Source organism: Betta splendens, chromosome 8, assembly GCF_900634795.4.
Source record: "Betta splendens chromosome 8, fBetSpl5.4, whole genome shotgun sequence".
In the NCBI taxonomy this organism is placed as follows: Eukaryota; Metazoa; Chordata; class Actinopteri; order Anabantiformes; family Osphronemidae; genus Betta; species Betta splendens.
Genome location: NC_040888.2, coordinates 8,514,375 through 8,540,324, shown reverse-complemented (window position 1 = coordinate 8,540,324; position 25,950 = coordinate 8,514,375). Strand labels below are relative to the sequence as shown.

At 50.1% G+C, this 25,950-nt stretch overlaps 1 protein-coding gene across 2 annotated transcripts; it reads left to right on the top strand.

Annotated features, from left to right (window-relative positions):
* Positions 1 to 1,313: 1,313 nt before the first annotated feature.
* Positions 1,314 to 25,769, top strand: plekhh3 (pleckstrin homology, MyTH4 and FERM domain containing H3). Of its 2 annotated transcripts, XM_029158054.3 has the most exons (13): positions 1,314 to 1,917; positions 6,340 to 6,395; positions 12,820 to 12,914; positions 15,728 to 15,910; positions 16,941 to 17,098; positions 18,819 to 18,942; positions 19,021 to 19,318; positions 20,802 to 21,009; positions 21,167 to 21,294; positions 21,669 to 21,789; positions 22,116 to 22,559; positions 22,637 to 22,828; positions 23,739 to 25,769. In XM_029158054.3, exons 1-13 carry the CDS (start codon positions 1,783 to 1,785, stop codon positions 23,898 to 23,900), a joined length of 2,304 nt encoding a protein of 767 aa, XP_029013887.1. In that variant the 5' UTR covers positions 1,314 to 1,782; the 3' UTR covers positions 23,901 to 25,769. The 2 variants fall into 2 exon arrangements, with proteins under 2 accessions (XP_029013887.1, XP_029013888.1); XM_029158055.3 differs by lacking the exons at positions 1,314 to 1,917; positions 6,340 to 6,395; positions 12,820 to 12,914 and adding an exon at positions 12,938 to 13,379.
* The last annotated feature ends 181 nt before the right edge of the window (positions 25,770 to 25,950 follow it).

Below are 25,950 nucleotides of genomic sequence, written 5' to 3'. Positions count from 1 at the left end.
CTGTGGAGTGGATTCAGACAGACATAGAGCAGAGGGGAAGGACAGCCATGGTGGACGTGCGTTCACAAAAAGTGTCTGAGAGATATATGACAGGTATCCTTTTTACTGTACATCCTGAAGCCTGCTTCTTCTTCTAACTACTGGGTTACTGGGATGTGGGCCAGTGACTTAGTGCGGATGCTTTTGTCTCTCTGAGATGAGGTCAAGCTTAAGGGCCGTGATGCTGAGTACGCCCCGGCTGAAAAGGTGCATCCATGAGCCGGATTTATTGATTTACAAATCCCCCAAAGGCAACGGCGGGGATCGGGGTTAAAACGGTTTCCATTTAGAAAGTCCTTCTGAAAAAAAAGGCGTTTCCACCAACAAGCTGAGGCTGAGTGGCGTGGCAGCTCTCGCTTGGTGAGGAATGAGTTAAAGTCGACTGACTGGGGTGTGTGGGGGACGTTTACACACAGCTCAGAAGGGGAAATGAAGGGATATTAAGGGAGAAATGAGCTTGAGCACTGAGGGGGCTGCATATATCACGTGTCTGGATTTAGCACCGGTCCCCCAGCCTCCTACTGCTGTACCTTTGTAGACTGTTCAGCAAAACAGTGTGTGTGTGTGTGTGTGTGTGTGTGTGTGTGCGTGCGTGTTTGAGCTCATTAGGTTATTATTATGTTATATATTATTGTATAACATGTAAATGTTGAGGATGTACCAGTATGTCCACAATATGGACATAGTATGCAAATATCTACTGGCCAGTAGAGGAAAGCACCTACATAAAGTAAAGTCATTATCACTTACTTGTCCATTTTACACTATACTATATTGCTCCATAGTAAACACACAACTGCAGTTAATTAAATTATAGTGTCTGTTCAGATCAAGATATGTAACGTTTAATGAGTGTCATTTTAAAGAGTTGCACTATAATGATGATGATCTGGTTTGTGTATTTTGACAGGCAAAGCATAAATATAAGTCAGCAATTATGTTAATTAAGACTGGATTACTTGATTTATTTTAATTACAAGTCTATGAGATTAAATAAAATCTTAATCAGTCATTTTCAAAACTGGAAATGTAAATTCATTACTCTGTCACTTACATTATGTACGATTAGAAACTAATAATTACACACCGTTCTAATAGGAGTATCGCCGGGACATCGTGTTGATGTGTGTGATTTGATTACTATCGTCCCCTGCAGGACATGTGATGTCAGGGGCCTGTCGGTCCGGGGAGTGTCTGCGCTCGGCCAATCACGCGTTCGACTGGAGGCATGTGGGCGTGGCCTCCGCCTCTCACTATCCTGTCCCAGCTGCAGCACGCTTTTGTTCAAACTCCAGTCAGACAGTCGATCCTTCATAGAGCGGCGCGTACTACAGGCGTTTGTGTACCACCAGCAGCAGCAGTAAAGCCAAACTTCACAGGACTCAACCTCAGCGCCGGTTTCTCGCCGGGGCTCTTGAGGTTTTAAGTGTTTGTGTGGAACTGTTGAAACACGCACAGTGTGGTGTCGTGGGCCAAATTACTGGAGTTTAGCGCACGCGGAGGATCTTCCTTGAAGCAGATCTGTTGGAATATGACTGCTGTCACTCACCAGCGACCCGGCGTCTTCTTCGTCAGACATTAGGCTTATGCTCCCCATCCTCCTCCTCCTCGCTGGATGTCTGTGGAGACGGACTCCCGTGCGCTCTCACGCAAACCTTGGAGTTACTGGCGGCCCAGGACGCACCGTGAATGTTGATTTCACCGACCTGGAGAGCAGAAAGCGACTCGCCTAACCCGATTTGAATGCCTTTGCAAGTGGTTTGCTGGTTTCTGTGCTGCAGGAAGGGCTTCCGTTTGCTCGGACGGGACTATGGGGAGAAAGAGGAGGAAGAGTCTCTTGAATTGCGCAACAAGGAGGACCTGACTCCCAATGGACGGGTAAAAACTCCACCTGCACTAGACAGTGCTCCGCGGATGAATGCTTTAAGTGTCACTATAATGTATATGACTATAGCAGGTGCCATGTACGTCATCATAACACGTCATACATACAGGCTCATCTTCAGAAATAATCAGCTTCCTGCAGATACTCTTGCACTGATAAGAACATGATTAGTTTTTATTTTTGAAATGGAACCATCAGCGGCATCTTGTGCTCCTGACCCACATACTGAGTCTCTATAAGCTGCGATGCCCACATCTTATCTGTCCACTGTGTTATCTGCCTGACTCCATCGCTGATGCACTGCTGCTGCCTGATTGGACGCTTAGCTTCGCATGCTCTTAGAGCTAGTGGCCCAAAACCCCTCTGATCCCGGCTGCAAAACCCCATCGCGTTGAAGCGACCCTGTGTGTTTCGCCTCTGTTCGCTCAATTGCAAATAAGACTCGCAGCCCTTGTATTCGCTGTAATGTTAGTCATCTGATCGGGCACAGAGAGTTCAGCATTGTCCACCCGCTTGTGAGGGGGCATTGTTGCCTTGGATTGAGGTAGGCTCTTTCTGTAGGACCCAATGTACAACTCTTTAAGTACTTTCCAGCCTCATACTTACTGAAATTCCCCCAAGCATCTGATTTCTTCTTCATGTTGAACTTCCTGATTATGTTTTAGCCTTTAGGCCCCCGTGCAACAAAACAAAACTGCCTGAAACCATTACTTGCACATCCTGCTTGTCTGTTTTGCAAGCAACCAGTGCAGCACCAAGGGGATTTGCATGAAAACGTTGGAGACCGATATGTTGCACAGAGGTACGAGCTCGACAGACGTTCGGTTCTAGCAGGTATCGCATCAGAGCAGCATCTGTTGCTCAGGGGTAGGCCGGGAGGTGTTGCACTATTTTCCTAGGCAAACATCCCTGCCTTGGCCATAATGTACCATCTGCCTGCGCACCGGTGGTCACAGGAACACAACCGTGCTTCATATTCACTATTGGAACAAGATCCTTGCAGCATGTACCAGTAGAGGCTTCCCCCTTTCTGTGACTCGCTCAGAACGCTTATTAAATTACAGCCTGCAGTATGGTTCCGTGCACAGCATTGTCTTCCTGTGGATGGGTTTACTTTTGGTTTATTGAAGTGCAGATGTATTTTTGGACATGGAGAGATTCTGCAAGATGACCTTGATTGAGGGTTTGTGCTCTGGCCTACTTCAACGCCCTCTGAAAGATAGCTCATATACAGAACGTAAAGGGTGGCCGATGTCGACAACCTTATTTTCTTACTGTCGTAAACGAAGCCCAGCGTTACTTTTATGTATCTCATTGTTGATAAACTTGAACACATGCGTGAGCAGATAGTGTTTAGGATGTAGGACATTGTCTCTTAGTTTGGAAACACTGATGTGCCAAGCCAAGCTCAGTGAACTCGGTGTCTAGCTTTTTATTCTAAAGAAGGAACCACTACATTGATTTCTCGGTCATGAATGTTCATAAATATATATTGACTTGCTCCCAGCCATAAAAACAAATAGTCTGCCTCTATTATTATGACTAATAGATTTCCCCTTGGAGCCGTTTCGCCTTAATTAATCTTGTGGTTTGGGCCTGTTCAGGTAATCGGATTACTTACTTAATGCGAGGAATCACTTTATTGAATTCTTCAACTGGCCGCGTTTAAGCAAGCCAGTAAGTGAGCTGCTTCTTTGGTTGTGCTAAATTCTCCAACGTATGTTGAGCGTATTGATATCTTGATGCTGGCAGGTAAATATTTGACTTCCACAAAGGCCATTTGCTCCTGATCTGTGTTACAGATATTATCAGTTGACCCAGGCCTGGCTAACTGGGTCAGTGATTCTTGGTCGACACCTTGGGCTATGGACATGATTACACTCTAGAATCATTCCCAGGGAAGTTCGGTCATTTACCCAGAAAGCTCCAATCTGTCCAGAGCTTTGATACCACATTTTACCATAGCCGGTCAGACCTCCCTGGGTGTATATGTGAGTTTGCAGGGCTTCCTAATCCAGAAATACCCCATTTAGCAGGCCTCTGTCCGTCTGCCAGGGATGACCACAGTAGCCCACAGATCTGGAGTCTCCCTTGCTTAAATCATCCATCGCCTTCACCATAATCCTCCCCACATTTCCCCACATGTTGCCAGAGGATGTACCATGATGTGTAGCATCCACAGGACTTAAGTCATATGTGACACTGTTCCCCGCCAAAACTGTTTCGCCTGAGGTTGGAATCGTGAGTCAGTGCTGACGCCTGTGTAGGCTTAGCACTTAGGAGCGCCGAGCGCTTTCCCTCCGTGTTTACAGGCCTAATTCAAAGAAACTGCTCTGCAACAGCTGCCCAAACAGTCACCCCGAGCTGAATGCCTCCAGTGTAGGGACAGCAGAGCACTAATTATAGGACAGCACATCCGTCATTCTCTCTTCTTTCCATGTTTCCTACTGCAACTTTATTCAACTTGGATGCAACGTGAAGTCGCGTTCGCCAGCGGAGCGCCACCTCCTCGGCCCGACGCAGTTCTGAACCGCAGCGCGTCCTGTTGCCCGGCCTGCTACGAGCAGCGGGTCCCGTTCGCCGCCACTGCTGCCCTCTGTCTTCAAAGGTGTCATGGTACGCCGGTTTATATTTGGTTTCCGTTGCATCTCCGCCTCACCACCTCCAGGCCACACATCTGGTCTTCAGGCCGACACTGGCTGAGCCAAAGCATTTCCTCCTAGTTACTCAGCCTCCCAGGAGAGCTGAAGGGAGAGAGAGCGAGCATAGACAGAGGGAAAAGCGAGAGCGGAAGTCAGCCATGGAACGAACACATCACGACTTCTTTCCCTGCATTCTCCTCTCCGGTCTGGAATGATTCATCCCCTGCCTGTCCAAAGGGGGAGCTTTTGCCAGGACGCTGCACTGCACGCTATCCTTCTTCCTCATCCCACAACCCATTAGCGCCATTGAGGAGCTGTTTTCCCGTAAATCGTCACGCTTTGTGGGGAATTCCTCAAAATATTTTAACCCGATCGCCATGACTCATTGGTGCATTGATGTTTACTCGTCATGTCAGGGATTTTCAGCTTTGTAATTTTTGATGTGACTTGTATTGGTTTGTCGTTTTCAGTCGAGGCAGGCTGTCTGAGTCTTTCTTTTTTGGCCTGACTGAATCATTCATAGTGAACAGGCCGTGGTGGGAAGTGACCGTCCACACCCTGACACTGTTCACCTGTTCTTTCTCTGCTGGTTTGGCCTTTACAGTGCCTCTCCTTGAGTTAAATATTAATCAGATCTCATTATCCACGCTCCCATTTTTCCCCCGTTTGCCTCCAAATGTAAATATAACACGGCTTCCGCACCGGCCTATACGTTTACAGTTCATGTTTTCTTTGTTATTTTGAGCCATCCAAAAAGAAGCAGTGGACTGTTTTTGCAGGGCAAGGGCTATACTTAGGCTAGTTTGCCTAGTAGTAAAGTGTGGCGTGAACCGTGAGGGGGCCCAGGGCTGACCTGGATAATGTTTCAGGTAGGCCACCACCCCTGAGCTGGGCCACAGGTGCTGGCTCAAGGCTGTGGCCCACAGAGACAACAAGTCCGGCCGCGGGGACACACATCGCCGCCCTGCTCACCGAGGAATGGGTCTATATTGCGCACAGGCACAGCGATGTGTCATGGGGATTTCCAAGGTCAGGTCGGGAATCCAGGGGCCAGAGTGCCAATGCAAGGAAGCGTCCACTCCCATCGTTCTGCTTGTCAACCAGGAGCAATATCGTACATATACCAACTGATCCCATTCAAGAATGAGGGAATGTGATATGAGGAGCTGACTTGCTGTAAAGATAACTTTGCTGACCTTTAGAGTAATTAAGATCTGGCTGTGTTCATTGGCCGGTCATCATTAGTGCACATGTTTCACTATACAAGGTGCTGTTTTAAACGGCCCACAGGGTTCCGTGCCCCACTCCCTTCTCCCCAATGAGCTAACAGCATTTACCAGCAACTTGTAAAATGAATATGGATTAAAGGAGGAACGCAGCTGTTCCCATTATGAGTGCAACGTCCAGGATCAAGGTTGCTTTTAGGTTAACAGCCTTCTCAGGAAAAAGTGCGGAGCGCGAGTCTGGGTCGGGATGCACATGCTCCGGCACAAAAGATTCCTCTGTTCCCCCACTACTATATTAAATGAGGCCGTTTTGCATGCCATATTTCTCCCCACCAGCTCACCCCTTGCAAGTGAAAGCCAAGCATTACAGGAACAGAGCAGCTATGTGCTGGGGCTGCCAGGAACGGCTGCGTGCTCCAATGTAACATGCCCACTGAAGGCAAGCTGCTGAGCGATCTCTCCGGCCTGCGGACCAGTCCTGGGGACAGACTAGCGCTAAGTGTTGCATTATCATCTGTTTACCCTATCCTCTTTCTTCTGTTGACAGAGTCCAACGGAGGTGACTGTTTCTCAACCAGCTCACACAGCCAATGGAACAAACGGGTAAGGAGAGAGACATCGATTTTTTTTTTTTTTTTCTTTCCCCGTCCCCAAAATTTTAGGAAGCATTGGTTCCTTTTTCACTCGTGTACTTCCTCTGAGTGCTGGGCATTTCTGTATTTATCCTCAGGCAGGTCTGTGAGAATGTACAGGCCCAATCACTTGATTTTCTCACTTCCTCTGTAATATATGTCCTGTGTCTCATGGGCCTCTCACATGCTTCCCCAGCACATGTGCCTGTCCCCATATGCACACAATGCAGAAGGTACAGTCACATGTACATGTACAGATCATCTGGCATCAATAAATGATTGTGGTGCTTTCAACGGTCATGTTTTTTCACTAAGTCTTATGACTTTTTTCCCATCAAATGTTGCCTCAGCTCTTATTTATGGCCAGTGAAGCGTTTTCAACCTAGATAATTGTGCCCAATCACAGCTGTATATCTGGCTAACTTTATTCAAGTCCCACTAAATCTAATCAATTTGCTAGTTACAAGGCCAGAGGGTGAAACCGCTGAGGGGTCAGTTACTGAGAGTCACTGTGCGACTCATAGAAATCTAAATTTGAATGATCATGTGCTTTAAAAGTGAGCGTGCTCTGCTTCACTCACGCCTTATCATCCCTGCACCCATCAATCTCCACTGCTCATGTGGAGACAGCGGGCTGTGAGTCACGTCGCGCCCAGCGTGCAGGACTATCGGAAGATCCAGATGCAAATAAGAGGGTCCGCGTCCATTCTGGGAGCGTGCTCGTACAGGACGTGCCGTCTGTTGAGGCGCGAGGGGAAAGGAGGAAGTAAAGCGAGGTTGACTGGCTGGACTTGGTGACTCAGTCCTACCTCAGCAGCACACCCAGAAAAGGTGTGGCTCGTGTGTGTGTGTGTGTGTGTGTGTGTGTGTGTGTGTGTGTGTGTGTGTGTGTGTGTGTGTGTGTGTGTGTGTGTGTGTGTGTGTGTGTGTGTGCCCGAGGCCACATGGCATAATAAAGTGACTCTGAAGGGAGTGTGTTAAATGCCTCTCTGCAATCATCGCTTCGTGAGCTTGCTGCTTCATTACCTGGCCAGTTCAGCTGCAGGGAGGCCCGGCTACAGTGTAGGTCCCGATAAGTCCCATCATCCCATCATCATCAGGCCGATCTATGCTCTGCGTTGCCGACCTATTGAATTAATCAGCCCAGATGGAGACGTTAATCCCGAGCATTAGTTAAATGTCGGCTAAGATGTGAGGGTGATGAATATGGGGGATCTTTGTTTTCTGTGGCAGACGGAGGTTAACGCGGTAGTGCTCCGAGAGTTTGTCACGCAGCAGAGCCTGATGTGGTTAGAGAGGCAGATAAACCCGCCTTTGTTTAAACACACTGGCACCAGACGCACACACATCTGAGTGTGCACCATTGCAGGAGTCCTCCAGACTTGAGTTTTATATGTTGTGTGTCTTCTAATTGCGTACACATTACACTAGCATGCTGCAGGACACATGCACGGTATTATCTTTATTAATCATTTAGCACATCAACTGTCCTGAAGTGTGTGTGTGTGTGTGTGTGTGTGTGTGTGTGTGTGTGTGTGTGTGTGTGTGTGTGTGTGTGTGTGTGTGTGTGTGTGTGTGTGTGTGTGTGTGTGTGTGTGTGTGTGTGTGTGTGTGTGTGTGTGTGTGTGTGTCTCTCTCTCTCTCTCTCTCTCTCAGTGCCAAGTGAAGCCCGCTCTCTTTCCTACTGCCCTCAGATCTGTCTTACATCACCGTCACTATTTATTCATTCCACTTTCACTGCGAGGTCCCCTCTCCCGCTGCTGGGGCGAGGCACAGCAGGGTACGAGCTGTACCGAGCGACAAGTGGGCACTTGAGGACGTCTGCGTTTTTCCAGGTTTTCAAGGCAGCCGTCGCTCGGCGGGTCTCGCTTTCAGAATGCTTTTCACTATGGGGCAGCATGCAGGTTTGTGCATGAGACGCTTTAGGAGTGGGCCCCTGCTAAGGGCCTGTGTGAGTGTCCGTCGGCTTGTCTGTCAACCGTCCAACCATCACAGCCCCAGTGGACACTGTACGCGTTTCAATATGACAGTGACAACTTTAAGAAGGGGAAAAAGCTCTGTATCATAATATCTTTTTGCTGAGCAACACAATCTCTTTCAGTCACTTACTTCCTGTCTCTCACACACACACACACACACACACACACACACACACACACACACACACACACACACACACACACACACACACACACACACACACACACACACCTTTCCCTACTTTCTCAAAGTTTTCCCCCTCCCCTCTGCCTAGTCCAGAGCTTCTTGGCAGTGGTCTTGAATAAACAGCGTATTTTTAGCTGGAAGGTCATATAGGCCCAGTCTTAATCACCACATTCCCATTTTCCCACCAGCCCAGCTTCAGCCAGAGGCTCCTGCAGCCAGCCCATGCACAGCACTGTGGGGGAGGGGGTGGGGTCTGTAGAGCGAGAGAGAGTTGGACTTCTACAAAGAGAAACTGTGTTTATTTAGTGCTACATTATGACCCACTTTACGGAGGCTGGTCTCAGATAATGCTGTTTAGCCTTGGTGCCGGCTCAGATGTTTCATTGATTTGCAGCTGTCCTGTCTGCGCAGCACGGGAGCGGGTCATCAGCAGCGAAGGCGGCTAGTTTGAGGTCATACGCTCGAAGGTTGTTCTAAACCCATCTGGGCTTTTCATCAGATAAAGCTCCAAGTATTTCAGTGACACATCCGTCCAGGGGTCAGCTTTGTAACCGGGTAGGTTCTTGCGGTGAGAGCGACCCGTTTCTATGTCTCCACCATTTCCACTGCGGTCATCCGAGCCCAGGAGCAAGGACGCTGCTTTTCTGCCTTTAATTAGACTCTTGGCGTTTTTGATTGGACCCTGAACCGAAATCAATTACATGACGGTCCAGCAGCTACGACCAGACAAACCATCACTAACTAATCAACCCATTGTTCTGCTGATACTTGGGGGAATTTGTCACCATAAAGGGACTACAGACAATACAATGACCCTATTTAGTTTAGCTTTAACTTTGTGCTTTAGACAGTGTGGCCTTCACCAACATCTGATGACAGGAAATTAGTCACATAATCCAACTCTGCCAGAGTATAATTTAGTCTATTTGTTCAATTCAAAGCAAACACAAAAACCCTCAATCAGTCAATTAATGGTGTTTATATTATATGTTACTTAATGGTCGTAATTCATGATTTGCAGTATTTTGCCACTGAATTGTTGATGCCTGCATAGTTGGGGGCTTTGGTCACTGTCAGGATCTCCTGGTGATAAGTGCGAACAGATGCTGATGTAAGCGTTTTTTTCCCACACTGTTGCTCATTTTCAACATTCTGGTGCGTCTGCTGCCCAGCGATTCATAGACGGTGGGAAAAAGTCTGCAATACCTTGTACACCACATAGTTATTAACCCACACATACTCAGCTTCAGGGGCCAATGCAATGACTAGGTAGTGATGTTGCATTCACAGAACAGGAATCCTGGATAATTTCTAGCACATTGGTTTTAAAATCGATTCTTCCTCACGTAGGAAAAGAATACACACACACACACACACACACACACACACACACTGACTCCTGACCTCAAAGTGACACAGGCCCATTAAAGAACTTGATGAACAACTCCTGGGGCCTCCTGACAGTTTTGTTGCACCTGTTTGGGTGGGGCGTCACACCCTCGTACATGGAGTTTGGTGACCTCCTTTTATTCTGTGGAAGTCTGAACCTGAACACAGATTAGCTCGCTTTAACTGAAGACACGTCTGATTCTGATTTTATATAAATGTTAATGTTGTTTAATCGTTACTGCAGTAAGTAAGTAGGGTTTTTCAGATTCAACATAAACTAGTAAAAGTTATTAATAATATTAATGCTGTTTACAGTAGTAAAATTGGTTGTAATTCGTACTTTATGGATCTTTTTGATCCTTTTTAGAAACCGGTTTCATCTTTCTTTGACGTCTACTTTGTGGGACCGCCAGCATGTTTTTCATGTGCTACCTCTCGCTGCTAGCGCTGCTCATATTTTCTTAAATTGCATAAACAAATGACTCTGAGGGTGTTTTTCCTGTTCCCGGCGCTGCGCCTTTCCCTTTTCAGGCAAACGCAGCGACGTGTCACGTCACGGAGCAGCCAGCGTTCGTTCGGAGCGGGACGAGTCCGTCGGCTCCATCGTTTTTTTTTTTTTTTTTTTTCGGCCTCCGCGCTGCTGATGCTGATGAGAGGCAGACGCGGGGAGGGGAGCGCCGTCTGTGGATGTTCCCCCTGCTCTGTTCTCCGTGCTGTCTAATCCCCATGTCAAATTGTTTCCTGCACGCCACAGGAAGTCACCCACTAAAGGCCTCATCGTCACGGCCTCTGGTGGGACTTCTGGGAATGTGGGGGCGGGAGCGTTGGGGGGAGGGGGGTTGTATGGCTGCTGCACAGCTGTGGAGAGCCAGAGCCCCCACATCAGCAACCTCCAAATATTTACCACAAACTGTACAACATTTAGTTTACTTGTCAGGCATATTTTATACCGTTACACTTTAGACTGTAATGTGACTGGAAAACAAGTTGGATTGAATCATGTCGCGTGTTAAAGTGTCCAAATCAAAGAGTGTTTGCGTTCAGCGCAGGAAGCGGGCTGCTTCTCGGTGGCTGCGGGCCGCAGTGGGCTGTTGGTAAACGTGTCATCACACGTTCACGAAGTCGCCATTAAATGATGAGAAATAGATTTTAGGAATCTCGTCGTGGCACTTGACGCCGGCCTGGTCTCGAAGGAGAAATCTGGACGTCAGCCACTATTTGGACACAATGCTTATACTGATTTAGCTAAACCACCATTGAAATTGAAGGTCAAGCTAGTTTGTCCTGCTAAAGGTCAGAATCCGGGTTTGGACCTTTGTTCTGGTCCCATTTGGAAGAGGTACTAACAAAAGTCCTTTGATTAAACATGAGACTTTTTCAGTTACGGGAAGAGAAGAACAACTGTTGCCTACACTTGTGATTCGTATGTTAAAGATTTAATATTCTAAAATATCAGATATTAAATTGAGATTTATTAACTATTTATAACCTTTTCGTACTGTTCTTGACATTTTGGATGCAGTCATTTGCAAACAATAGTCCAAGCTGTTGAGCATAAACACCCCCCGCCGTGCACAGCAGTCTATATTCTCTACTATAGATCTAATCCTGTTCCCATTCGGGCAGCGTATCAGCTAACGGCCCGTCTGCATGCATGTCTCCGTTATGTAGCGGGAGTTATTAACGACCTCAAATAAGAGGTGTCCTCACATTTCTGTGTTTATTTTAATGCCTTTTAGTGGGCTCCGTGGATGCGGGGCCTCCGCAGGCTTAGTGGAACGGCCTGAGCGTCTGGGTGTAACGTGACGGGTTTCGGACTCTGTCCTTCTCACCTCTGCTTTGTGATGATGCCCTGGAACGGCCCTGGCGTATAGAATTTCCAGGCGTCCGAGTGAGTGTGTGTGAAGCTTGAATTAGAAATGCCAATCACTTAGTGTATGGATAATAGTGTTGCAGACAGGTTCAGGCCAGTGTGCACTTAAAAACGTGGCCTCTCCCCTGATGTAAGATGAGACAAAGCAGAGGGGATTATATTCAGACTTATTGATTATCGCTGCCTTCCGTGAGGAGGAACCTTCCGGACTATCGGATCAATAGCGACATAAATCTGCTGGCGAAGGAGTCTGTGACCGGAGGGCAAATATCTCTGGGGGGATGGGCTCGATTCACTTGCTGAGACATGATGCAGAGGAGGATGCAGGAAGGAGCTAAGGGTTCGTCACCTTGGTTTACATGATACTTAGACCAAGGAAACAGGGAAGATAAACAAGTGATTAGAAAAATAAAGAGAGGGAGAGATAAAAGCTTCAAGTTCTGGCTTGAGATAATGTGTACAAAGTCCGAATTTGGCCGGATCAAATGATGTTTTCGCTAGAAGGGAATAATTGTGAGGCATTAAAGGGGACAGAGAGCGAAAGAACAGCGGTCGGCTGATTTACAGATGTTTTTGATCTTTAACTATCCCAGTCTGTGACCTCTTGAACTGCTCGGCCTGACGAGCGCTGGCTGGCTGCGAGTCCGGCCGGCGTCTCTCTGTCACGTTTATTTTCAGTCGCCCGCTCGACTCGCCGGTCGAAGTGATAAAAGGGAGACGAGCCGTCCGCGGTGGCGGGGGGGGGCAACTGGGGAGACGCATATTCACGGAAAACCTTCCAGTCAACCCCCCACCCCCCCAACATGTCACCCCCCAACTAGGAGTATCTGTAGTTGGCATGGTGTCACACAGGAGGCTGGAGCGGGGGGTCGGGGTGTGGGGGGCGTGGACGTCGGCTCAGGCCCGACTTGAAGACTTCCAGTCTAGAGAGAGAGGAGCAGACCTTCACGTTGTCGTTCTCGCGCAGGCACGCGGTCCCCGACGTGTCCGACGAGATGAAGAGTCTGATCATGGAGAAAGCCAAGATGGGCCTGGAGGACGAGCCGGAGCTGCTGGTCAAAGGTGAGTGGGACCGTCGTAGGAACCTGCGAGCCAGTTCTAACCTCTAATGCTTTGCACCGATGCATCCAGCTGTTGTGCTCAGCTGTAGCGTTGATTGTCATGCTTCTAAAACACTGGATTGATTATTCAATTAGAAAACTCTATATGTGTGGAGGGAAATCCTCTCATGTTACTGGTTCCAGTTTCTTAAACAAATACAAACTTTACAGACTTAATCACTTTATTATTGCTGCTGGACAATCATCTTTACTTGGAGCCTCATCTTGTACCTCTGATATTAAATGAAGTCCTTGCAGGGCTGTGCTGCTGCTGTTTGTCTCATTAGACACACTGTGTCTTTTATTACCTAAACTGTCTTCTAATAAGCACTGTCGCAGCTCCATGCTGTGCTGTCGCCATGTAGCCAGCCCCTCTCTGACCACATGTGGACCACAGCTGCTCCCCGCCCCCACTCGCTGCGTTCATGTAAGAATAGCTACCGGCATGTCCGATGCTTTTGAGTAATGATCTCATAAGATATTTCAGTATGATTTTCTTTTTTTTTTCGCCCCCCCCCCCCACCCCCCACCCTCTCCGCTCTCCTACTGAAGGGAGCAGGAAAATGCCAGCGCTTGGATAAGTTACGTCCTGTTTGGACAGGCGACAGTCTGATTGCCTAATTCTGACAGCAGTTACCATGCGCCTCTGGCCCGCGCCCCCTCCCTGGCTGCTTCTGTCTTACTGTTGGAGTTGCTTTCCCTCCCAAACAAAGAACGGCTCTTTTCCTTTGGGCCACTGACTATATGGTCACTTTGATTTCAGCTTGAGCACCGCACCCCCATCCTTGAAGACTGTAGGACACCTCAGGGTGCTGGCTAATCCCTCATATGTCTCTCTCTGTACTACTGCACAAGAGTATGTGTTCAGGGGTCACTGCATTAGGGCCTTTGAAACCTTTTTTTTTTTTCCAGGGCATCCTCAGGCTACACGGGGCAAGCATTGCCCCAGCATCTAAAATAGGCCACCAACAGTGCAGATATAGACTGATGAGTGGAGGATGAATAGTAGAACTGATGAAGCGCTGACAGATAGAGATGTCGACGTGGTTTTATTGACATACTGTTGTTGATTTACTCCTCCAATGAAGAGCTCAGTGTGCACATGATGCGGGGCTTCTCATTGGCCCCCAAAGCGGCCAATGCGACGTCCGGAGCTGCCTTTTACTCGCGGCCTGGCGTCATTTCAAAATCTGGGCAATAAAGATCCAGCGCTTGGAGTGTAACAAGAGGCTTTCAGTAGAGAGATGGAAATCCTCCGGGAAAAACAGTTTTCTCAATCTGAGTTCGTGGGGGCAGGGTGTTGGCAGGTCAAAGGTCACGAATGAAACAAATTAAGGGCGGGCTGTGGCCCCCACGGGAGACATTAGCAGACTAGAGAGATGGGATCCAGATGGAGGTCCATGCGAGGGCTGCACAGGAGATCGCAGCACTGCTCCTTGTCTCTGGTTCTGTCTTCTCCTTATCGCACTGTTTAAAGGGGTACAAAAACAAATGCAGATGTGGGGTGTCCTGTGCCTGAGAGATAGGCGTCAAGGTAGCAGCTGTGTCTCTTGCCCAGTCATCTTGTTTGATAGACATCCAGTCTATTCAGCACGCTCAGCCCGACTTACCTCATGGTTTTTATTTATCTGGTTTTGATCCTGCCCCCTGTGATGTGGTGTTAAGTACCACCAGGGTGTTTTACTTTGGGCTATATTGGGTGGGTTTATGGTGAGTTCAAACCTGCCACTTATATCATATAGAAGCTCTCCGAAACAGGAAACAGCCGGAGAGGCAGAGCGTCCGCCCCCTCCTCTGTCTTTCATTTTTTATTTCGGAGTCGCAGCGAGGCGGTGGAAGCGTCGCGCCGCTTGGGAAAATGGGCTCTGAAGCAAAAAGACAAAGGCAGGGAGAGAGGAGGAACGGGGCGGATGAAAGCCGGCGTTGAGCGAGAGCGGGCCGAGCGCTGGCTGGCAGGTGGCGCGCAGCTTGCTAACCGCACAGGAAGCCGCGATGCCGGCGTGGCGTCAGTGCCGCGTTCCCGGGATGGGAAGCTGAAGGTATATTGGGCTAATTGTCCCTTTTTAAAGCAGCCCCATGCTCCCTCACATGGTCCCTCCCAGTCTAGCGCCAGTCCAGGTGTCCTGCTGTGCCCCAAACCCGCCCACCAGCCCTCTGAGTGAACTCTGACCCGCCGGCCGCGCTCGCTCATCCGCCCCGCTCCATCTGGAAACTTTTTTGGCAAACAGGTTTATTTATTTATTCTGGGAATACATATTTATTAGGAACAGATTGCCCACATTGCTTCGAGTGCAGAGGAGGTTCGCCGCTGTTTGGAAACAGCCGACCTCGTCTTTCCCAACCCCCGGGGGAGGACACAGCTCGGCCCGGTAGGATCAGCAGGCGTTCCCACGTCCTGCCTGAAGCCACAACTGTGTTGCACCCTCGGCCTCGGACCGTCGCTCTGTTCCAGCGCCTTTCACTTTCTTTCTCCCTTCATTCGTCCCTCTGTCAACCTCTTAAGTGGTAATTATGTCGACTGCATGCAGACTTTATTGCCTGTGCCATTAACCGGCTATATTTTTATCCCCTGCTATTAACCCCAGCGAGGCAGTCACATACAGACTACCTCAAACTTTATGGACAATTACATGCTGTAGTCTGAGTGAATACATGGTGAGGCGGCACTGGCTAAGAGGCTCAATGGACTTGAGTGTGTAGTTGTTTTTGTTTGATAGCATAAACCTGTAATTGTTTTGAAGCTGAGTCATCGTGTGACCCGTTTCTTATTCAAAGGGTGGCTGCTGCGGGAGGTGCGCGGAACCTGGATCAAGCAGCGCCGCTACTGGTTCGTGCTCAGCCAGGACTCCCTCGACTACTACACCGGACCGGAGAAAGGAGCCCGCAGACTGGGAACTCTGGTCCTCACCAATCTCTGCTCCGTCATCTGGCCAGACAAGCAAACATTCAAGGAAACAGGTGAGCAGTGCTGTCATAGCTGCATTGCTGACGCATAAGTCCGGTAAAAACCTGCGCTAGTTCCAGTTAGAGCGACCAAACGTTTTCTAAAATTCCTAGGAAGTTGTTCTGGGTTTTTTTGGTGTTCGTGACGTCCTGTGGTCCCCTTTCCCTTCCCATGGGCGCTGCAACGCTGAGCAAGTCTGGGAAGCCCCGGCTACATTTGGTCCAGTCCATGGCTGGCGTTTATTTCCACAACCTCACATTTGAAACTTCAACAGAAGCATCTTCGGCAGAAGCATAAAGAAAAGTATTCAATTGTGCGGGAAAAGACAGAAGATGACTTGGATTTTTGTTAGCGTTCTTAAACATGTCGCAGCCTCTGTCTGTCAATCAGTACAGAGAATTATGGTTTCACCAAACCACTGAAAATCTCCAACTCATTCTACAGAACCCAAGCATACTGTAGTTCTTACTAACTTGGGGGACTTTTCTAGATTTTCTACTAAGCCAACTGTTGCACAAACTATTGACTTCCTCTGTGCATTTTCTGGTCACCATGTTAGTTCCTTTTAATGTGCAACACACTTGTTGAACCAGGTCAAGTTGGACGTGAGCAGTGGCGTAAGCCCAGTTATACAACCTTGTCCTTTTGGCTTTGCACTGCACCCGAAACAGAAACGGAGCAGCACGTAGCCTCGAGTCACGTAACAGGAAAGCCTGACATCAGCCACGGGGCTGCAGATCCAACCAGGCTGCCTGGGCTGTGTCTGATAGTGGGAATCCCACCTTTTAGTCCAAGAGCAGACTCGCTGAGGGGTTTGACACTCGTTTCCTAGCTCATCTCCGCAATAACTTGTCCTTGTTTGGCTTTGGCGTGGTCTGAGGCTACGCCGGTCCTCAGTGAAACCAACAGAGGAAGTTAGAGGGATACGGGACTCTCGTCAACCACGCGGGAAGTCCCTTGCAGTGACCATTGCGCTCGTCTGTTCCCCATTTGCATGCATTCAGGTTGACTTCTGAATAAGTCCTGTAACACGTGTCCTTTCAGGCTACTGGAGCATCACGGTGTACGGGCGCAAGCACTGCTACAAGCTGTACTCCAAGCACTTCAACGAGGCCGTGCACTGGGCGTGCGCCATCCAGAAGATCATCGATACCAAAGCTCCGGTGGAAACGCCGACACAGCTCCTGATTCGAGACATCGAGGTGGGTCCCAGACACCGGGTCTACCTGCGATAACACAAACCGCTGCCAGGCTGCACGCACTGTATTGTTACCACAGAAACCAGATGGGAACATTGGCCCAAGAGTTCAAGGGTTCCTCTGCTTGCCTTCCTCTTTTGATATGACCTCATCTTCCCTTGCCACACCGAGACACAACTTAACATTCCTGAAGCAGAACAACCCGTTAAAGATAAAGGTGTTCGGGGAAATTTCGCTTTTTGGGTTTCTGCTCCCATTTAAAGGAGGCCCGTTTATAAAGGGCAGCCATATTTTTAGACCAGGGGTTGCTAGAGAACATATCGTGCTGGAATCTCATTGAGCAGACGGATGACTCATCTTGCATCAGTCTACCCCTGGGCTGAGGAGATGGGGCACTTTTGGCAGATGGAGGAGGGCTCAGTGAGAGGCAGCGGAGCCAGATAAGCAGTCCTGTGCCTGGCCTCTCGCCTCTGTAATCTCCCAACGAGAGTCTCTAATCTCAAAGAAAGTGGTTAATCTGCTTGCCTCCGTCTGCCCCTGTCTGCTGCGACGGGAGGGGCCGATCTTGTATTTTGGAGAAAACGATGGGGGGAAGAAACGGGGGGGTGCTTTTAAAGTGTTTCTAATTCTTTGTTTTGGATTTTCCCCTTGACTGGTCGGCACACTCTCGCTTACCTTTATAAACAGGCACACTTTTTCCGGCAGGAGAGGTATTTTCCCCTCATGCAATTGTGGGATTAAGATTCAACAAATGAGAGAGAGAGGAGGTGGTGGAGGTGGTGGTGGGGGGGGAACAGACGAGGCTTTGTGTGAACAGAGCTGCTCGGTTATCTTTAAAGCATAGATTTATGTTCTAGCCACAACGGGAGAAAAGGCACTTTTAGCCTTGACCCTGCAGGAGGGGGGGGGGTACATGAAAGAGAATAGTCTGTCATAAATCTGCCACATGTTACAGTTCTTGAAGTTCCACTAGACCCGCTGTTGCTGTCCGTGGGAGTAAAATACAGGAATCAGGGTCATTACCGACATCCACATGTCCTCATCCACAAGTAACTGGCTTCACATCTACTGTACTGATCCGACAGTGGGCTCGGTCTCATATTCAGTTCGTAGCAAGGCCTTCCCAGCATGCCGAGGGCCGCACGTGTCGGGCGGCGAAGGCCAAAGGGGATGGGACCACCTGTGGACCCTAATCATGCGCGTACAGTTCGTGACCATCATCCGGGATGCTGCGGTGCTGGATTTCACTGAAACGGAGAAGCCTGTCACCAGCGTGGACCCAACGTCTTGAGAGGAATCTGTCAACTTTGCCCCACTAAGGAGCGGGAGACCAGTCAGTACTGGTGGGGGGGCTCACAGAGTCAGAGGAGAGCCAGAGCGGTGGCAAAGTTACTAATGAGCAACAGGTGCTGGAGGGCAGTAGCCTGGAAGCCATCTGCGGCGCTGGAGGCCATCGCTCCACGCAAGCGCACGCACGCTAAACCCACTGACACCGGCGGCTAAAAGATAATGTGTCGGCCGTGCTAGCGCGCCTCGCTGGGTCATCACTTGACCTTCCTGCTGTCTTGAAAGTTGCCAGAGCTGGATGGTTGACCCCGGTCACCCCCTCCTGACAGACAATCACCCCCCCCGCTGCCTCGCCGTGGGGGTTTCCTGCTGGCATAGCGATTGCACATTGAAGTTTGTTGAATGGTCCCGTTTCTTACACGCACGTGTGCTTTAGGAGAACAAGTTCAACCCCGAGGAGGTGGAGAACATCTATCAGCACAACCCCATACTGAAGTACACCCAGGGCCCCCTGTACGCCCCTCTGCTGCCCTTCCCCTACGGCAGCCTGGAGCACACATGTAAGTGGGGGAGGCGTAAACCTCATACAGCGGGAAGTAATGACACCGACACCTCAGCTCTGCTCCGCTCCTCCACAGATCACAGCGGCAAAGGCTACGGCTCGGTGCGCGAGGAGGCCGTGAGGCTCTTCAACTGCCTGCAGCAGCTGGAGTCGGCGTGGGAGCCGGTCGCCATCATACAGGGCGTGCTGCAGACCTGCCTGGACCTGCGGCCGCTCCGCGACGAGGTCTACTGCCAGCTGGTGAAGCAGACCAGCCACGCGCCGGCGCCGTGCACCGCCGCGCGCCTCCGCTACTGGCAGCTGCTCACCTGCATGAGCTGCACCTTCCTGCCCGGGTCAACGGTGCTGAAGTACTTGAGGTTCCACCTCAAGAGGTGAGGCCTCGGAAAGGGGCGCCTTCTACTTTAACAATGCGGCGGGGTCAAAGGTCGATCTGACAGACGAAGGTGACTAAGCGGCGCGCGCAAACAGTGAGAACCTGTGGTGTAGACGGCAAACAAGAAGCAGGCGCCGACGTCGGTGACCACCGGTTTAGATATAGTAGCGTCACACGCCTTCGCATTGTTAGCGCGCCGCCCTGGACAGATCCGGTGTTTTAGGGCTGGATTTGCAGTTCCGAATTAGCAGCACGCAAACCTGAGCTAATAACCGCGCCAGTCTCCTGCTCCAGATTCTCTGCCTAGCGTCTGTCGCGCCCGTCGACCCGCTCTCCGTCTGTGTTTTTGCACTGGGGATCACCCTGCAGCTAATGGAGCCGTCGCATGCGACGGCGAATCATAATAACGCCGCGGCGCTCGCTCGCTCGCCAGCGTGTTTTGATACAGCTCGCCCGGCGCTCTCACGCACTCTCTCACTCCATGAATCAGTGCTGCGGTTGCAGCCGGGCAGGGCCAAGACTGGAGCCGGGCAGTGGGCCCAGAAACCCTCCTCCACTCTCTCCCAGTGCCCTGAGAAACCCCCAGGGAATGTCTGCTGTCAGGGAGAGTAGGCCAGAAGAAAGAAAGGCACAGAAGGGGGGGGGGGGCAAAGAGGGGTGAGAGAGGGAGAGTATAGCAAGGATCACAGAGACTCAGTGGAACATTCCTAATTATGTTTCAGCAGGACAAATCCCACCCTGTGGCCGTACAGTTATGAGAGCGAGGCATCTGTAGGAATGAGATGCCGCTGGATTCTGCTCGAACGGTCCCAGGTCCTATTGTTTGCCTCGAACAGAACCCTGTACTATAATCGTTCCCTTCCTACTTTCCCCCCGTGACTGGGCTCATAACACTACCGGTTCACACCTTTTCACAATCTGTAAAGTGTGTGAGACTTCAGGGTCCAGTCGAAGTGTGTGTCGTCCCCTCTTTTAGAACACACACACACACACACACACACACACACACACACACACACACACACACACACACACACACACACACACACACACACACACACACTGTGGGCCACTGTAGTTCACATGAAGCGGAAACAGCTTTTCCTGTGTCGTGCGTTCCCTCTTTTAATGTTTTCTTTGCACTTTTCCTCTCCTTTTGAAGGTTTGAGGAATTGTGGAACATTTTAAGAACCCTATGAGCTACAGTGAGAACGTTTGCCATTTCTTGCCTCATTGACTTTCGTGCGTTGCCAGCCCAAAGAAAATAAAGAACTCGGCTGAATCACAGCGATGATGTAAAGTCCATAATCACAGCATAACACTTTGCAGACTTGGAGTCACTGTTAATATTACTAGCATTAACATCTCCTCCATTCTAAGTGTTGAACACTCATTTTGCTGGCGAAACCCAGCGATTCTGAATGCGCTGGCGTGACCGCACACGCATCCCACTTTCTCACACTCTCGCTTTCCCCTCGCAGGGTCCAGAGCCAAAACCCTGAGTCCGAAATGGACAACTACGCGTCATTCATCAGCGAGGCTTTGCAGAAGACCAAGTGTCGGGAGTGCGTGCCATCGTGGGAGGAGATCCAGATGCTGATGAGTCGGCAGGAGATGCTGTGCACCGTGCATTATCCTGGCCCGGGCTCCTGCCAGCTCTACATCAGCTCACACACCACCGCCAATGAGGTCCGGGCACATTTGTTTTTAATGTATTTAGTAGCGCTGCATTTCTCAGAGCGTTCAGCTCCCCTCACGTGTTTCTGCTTAAGACGAATCCGAAGTCTTAACGGCATTTCGCTGAACGTCCGCCAACAACCCGTCTGCGCGTTTGTCTCCTCGTCAGGTGGTTCGGAGGATCCAGGAGAAGCTCGGCCTGCACCAGAGCAACAACACGTTCGCGCTGTACGAGCAGAACGCGCTGTGGGAGCAGCCGGTCGCGGGCAACGCTCTGATCGCAGACGTCCTGACCAGGTTCGGAGAAAAACCAACAAATACAGACACTGCGTAGACGTCAGACACAATAAAACCCAACAGACAGACGCTAGCAACTCACTAAACACTAGTCTACCAGGAATGTGTCACTCTCCAGACTCTTTATCTCAACATGTCCGGCTCCCATGCTGAATGTTATCCACTGTCCTTGATAAGAGGCGACCTTGTGTAGTGATAGTGGTCAAACACAGCGCCCCAGTGGGAAACCACCGCAAAGCCAAGGTGACGCTGATGTAACGGATGAGGCGACGGGGCGAAACCCAGCAGACGAGTGTCCTCACGGCGTTGAACCACGGTCGACATGAAACTCGGCAAACATTGTTGTGTCACTAAATGGCTTCTAACCCTCGCAGCTTCTCCAGCAAAGAGGCCGAGACCAAATCCCAGTGGAAGCTGTGCTTCAAGCTCTACTGCCTTCTGGACGCTGACGGCATATCAGTGGACAGCATTGAGTATCTCTTCCTCTTCGAGCAGGTAATGGGGCAGAACACGGCCCCGCGGGGGGTCGAGGCCCGCGAGATAGAGATCGCTGTCCTGCAGTGATTCATTCCTCGCATTTCGTTGGATTATTATGTTTTTACTTGGCAGTCATCGATGTCTCGTGGGCTGTAATTGCAATAAGAGTGTGTATAAAAAGCGTGACTAAGAGCACTGGCTGTAGAGCAGAGAGGGCAAAAGGCAGCCAGCGTTGGCTTCATTAGAGCATTTCTCCCGAGGACGCCCATAAAAGAGTTACAGGACAAAATAAAACAGGGTGGGGTGAGAAGGACTGACGCATTGTACCTGCTTATTCCCCACAGTGCCACGAGATGGTGGTGCGCGGCCAGCTGCCGGCCTGCGAGGACGACCTGCAGGCCTTGGCCGCCCTGCGGCTCCAGTGCCTGGTGGGGGACTTCGGCACGCACGCGCCGTGCCCCCCCCTGGACGAGCTGTTCCCGGCCCACGTGCTGGAGGCCCGCGTCCTGCTGGCCCTGGCCGCGCCGCAGGCCCCGCCCCCCTGCCCGCTGGCGGGGCCGCTGTGGAGCCACGCCGCGGCGGCGGCCGCGCGCAAGCAGAAGGCGGAGCAGGACCTGCGTCTGCGCAGCCGCTGGAAGGAGGAGGCGGCCGCCGTCATGGGCGCCATCTTGGAGCGTTGGAAAGGCCTGGCCGGGTACAGTCGCCGGGACAGCATGGCCGCCTACCTCGCCATTGCGCGCCAGTGGTCCGGCTTTGGATGCACCCTTTACGAAGTGGACTTTTATATTGTGAGTGTTGCTTCCTTGTAAGATTTTAAATCTTGCGTCTTCAGTTCCTGAAGTCACTCGAGTCTTTCTCCCTGCAGAGCTCGACAGGGAGCTTCTCGCAGAAGCTGTGGCTGGGCGTGGCGTCTACATCGGTGTCTCTGTATCGGCAGGGAGAAGCAGAGGCCTTGGAGTCCTTCCCCTACGGCCAGATCTGCTCTTATGGCATATCTGACAGCAACACTTTCAAGATAACAGCTGGGGATCGGGATCTGCTGTTTGAAACCACCAAGGTACGGTTTATGTCCTGTAATCAGGATTGGGCTTGTGCACAGTGCACGGCCTTGTGGCCTAGTGAGAGAAGCATGCTTTCTGCTCATGGTACCTGCCTCCCTCAGGCTCTCGGACCCACATTAAAAACAATCATTAATTGCGTCTAAATGTGGAGCCCTCGAACTGCCCCACGCCAGCCACAAAGGTCAAGCTTCCTGGCATTAAATGCTGACCGGGGGTGCGTTTTATTGCAGTGGTCAGATTAAAATATTAGGCAAAACATTTCTCAGAAACCTGGATGCGCTTCCAAATAGACCTTTTTTTCCCACAAGAGAACAAATCTCGTCTTTCATGGGGCAGAGTTTCTTGCATCTTCCCACACGGGACAAAAAAATCCCTATGTGATCTCTCGCGAGGCACAAAAGTGGCTTTTATTGGACGCTGAAGCAAAGTGAAGCGCTAACACAGAAAGGCTTCTGCTTTTATGGACGCGAGGCCTCGTATTGCTGACGTGAATTTGCATGGTTTTGAGTTGCTGTGTAGGCAAAGCAGAGGGAGCAGATTTCTGGGGGGGGGTGGCTATGGCCTGGATTGAAGGGCGAGGGCAAGATCGTTCCGGTTAACGTTTAAGAGTAGGTCAGGGTTGAAGCTCGCAGACCGTTTCAGCAGAGCACATTGCAAGAGTGGCTCCTGGTAGTCACTGTAGTGATGGTTTGGTACAGAGGTGCATTAACAAACTGAAGAGCAGCTGCTAATCTCAATCAGTCTAAGTGCTGGAGCATGCACACACGTGGGCATCAGCATCAGCTCCTGCAGGATCCAGCGCTTCTAGCAGCTGGTTGACATCACCCTTCTGCTCCCAGCTGTGACTGTGCCAGCTGGACACTCTGACCTCTCTCTCTCTGTCTCCCCCCCCTGTCTCTGTCACAGCTGACTGAGATCATGCAGCTCATGAATGCGTATTTCAGTGCCACCCATCGCCGGCGAGGCAAAGGGGACAACGCAGACGTCACCATCGCAGACAGCACAGAGGTGGGCTTCCCTCACCTGCCGACGCCCACGCTCCTGGAGCTGCCCTCGCACCCCGTGTGAGAGCGGCCCCACGTTTGGACAGAACCCGCCCGAGCACCCACCCACCCGCGCCGTCTTCCTCCACATGGCCCCCGAGAGGCCATAGCCCAGTCCTCCGGACCCCGCACCGCCTCCGCTGGGAGAGCGGCGCAGCAGCCAAAACAAAGAGGGGGCTGTTTTCGCTCCCCCGTCCGTGAAAATAAAACCCTCGCAGAGCTTTCCAGCCGGAGGAGCTGGCCGAGGGCGGCGGGAGGGAGCGAGAGGCCGAGGGGTCCGTTGTGCAAGTGAGTCCAGAAACCCACGGGAACCAGCGTGGTCGCTCCTGCCCCCGTCCCGTCGCACCAGCACCTCCGTGACCCGCACGCGGCCGCCCTCCTCCCTGCACAGACCCGCACCCCTGACAACGTGAGACATCAGTGTGGGCCTCCATCGGGGGAGAGTGGGGAGCAACAATACGCTGTGCTACTCCCCTCGTGAAAGCACGGCTTACAGTGAAAACACTACTTTTGCGAAGAGCGTATTTGAATTTCTGCCTTTCCTACGAGACTGTTGTCCCTCATGCACTGCTGGAATAGTGTTGGGAACACTGAATGACAACCACACACACACTCACACACGCTTGTGCCCTTATGCTGACTTGTTCTTCAGTTTTCACAAGCTCCCAGTCAAGCGTTACCTAGAACTGTTGCTGCAGTGAGCAATGTGAACTTGGAACTGGAACCAGATGTTGAACTCTGCAGCTAAGTCACTTTGGCTGCCACAGCCATATAGACTCTTCCTTATGAGATTATCAGTTGTCCCTGTGTGTGCGTATGTGCGTGTGTGTGTGTGCACGGCTGTATGTGTTTCATCCAGAAAACCATTTCCTGGATGACACATCCAGGATGCGGTTTAATTGTGTCTCACAGAAACCAAAAGCTTTTGGAGCTGTTTGTGCATTGTTTCCACCCAATGCTCTGATTTGGCCCCGGTTGTGCTGCTTGTCTTGGCTGAAGTCTGCAACATGGAACTCGGTTAACCGTTTGACTGATTGGATACTTTTGCCTAAGTTTGTTTTTATGCTAATGCAGCTCTGCTCTGCTGAAAATAACAGGTGCTTCTCTGTTCAATAATGTTTTTTTTACATTGGACATTTCATTTTAAAATTTGATTTGAAATCCCAGTAATTGGTGTCAGTGCCCAACTATCCCTTTATTTAAAGCAAAGACTTTCTAATCTGGCCATTGATGCTTTTGTATTATTTGGACATCTGCTTTTTTACAGTTGTTCTTGTCTTAAACGCAGACCCAGCGTTGACTTCTAGCTTTTGCTTTCCCCGATCCACAAATGTTTTTGGTTCTGCTTTAATATGTAACTCCTGTGTAGCTCCCCCAGTGTGTGCACAATTTGTGTACCCGTGTAACGCCAAAGTTTGCCAAGTCATGTGGACCAAAGAAGTTTTTTAGTATTTCCTTAAAAATAAAAACTAATCCTAAAGCAGAGAAGAGCCCCCCTTTAGATTGAATGACACATCCTGAAGACTTTTGTATAAGTTGTACACCTTATTTCATAGAAGTAGATGACATCTAGGAATCTTAGGCCATACAGTACTGTCTGCTACACAAACCACGTGCGATACCAAGCCTTCAAACTAAGATTCTGTCAGCAAGGACGGCCTCGTTTCACTATCTCCTGCTCACAAGCAGGTTTTGCTCTTTCTACTGCAGCTGCAGGCAGCTCTGAGCTACACGAAAACAAATTAAATTGAAGATGTTGCTTTGCATTAAGCTGTTTGTATGCTGCATGGTACCTTTTTATGTAATGCGTGTATAGTTAATTGCACTATTTGTTTTTAACTTGGAAGTGCAATAAAAAGGATAAATACTGTATGTAATTAAACATTTGACCATATTTTGCCTTTTGTTTTGTTTTCCCAGTTTCAGTTAGTGAAGTTAAACAGTTGTTTTCCACCACGTTTTTCCAAAAGGCTAAAGTTTTTGCCTCCCCCAACGCTTCTCTGGCTAAAAACAGTAGCTGGTTCAGAAGGTGCTGCAAAATACCCCCAAACATCCTGATATTAAACAAAAGAAAA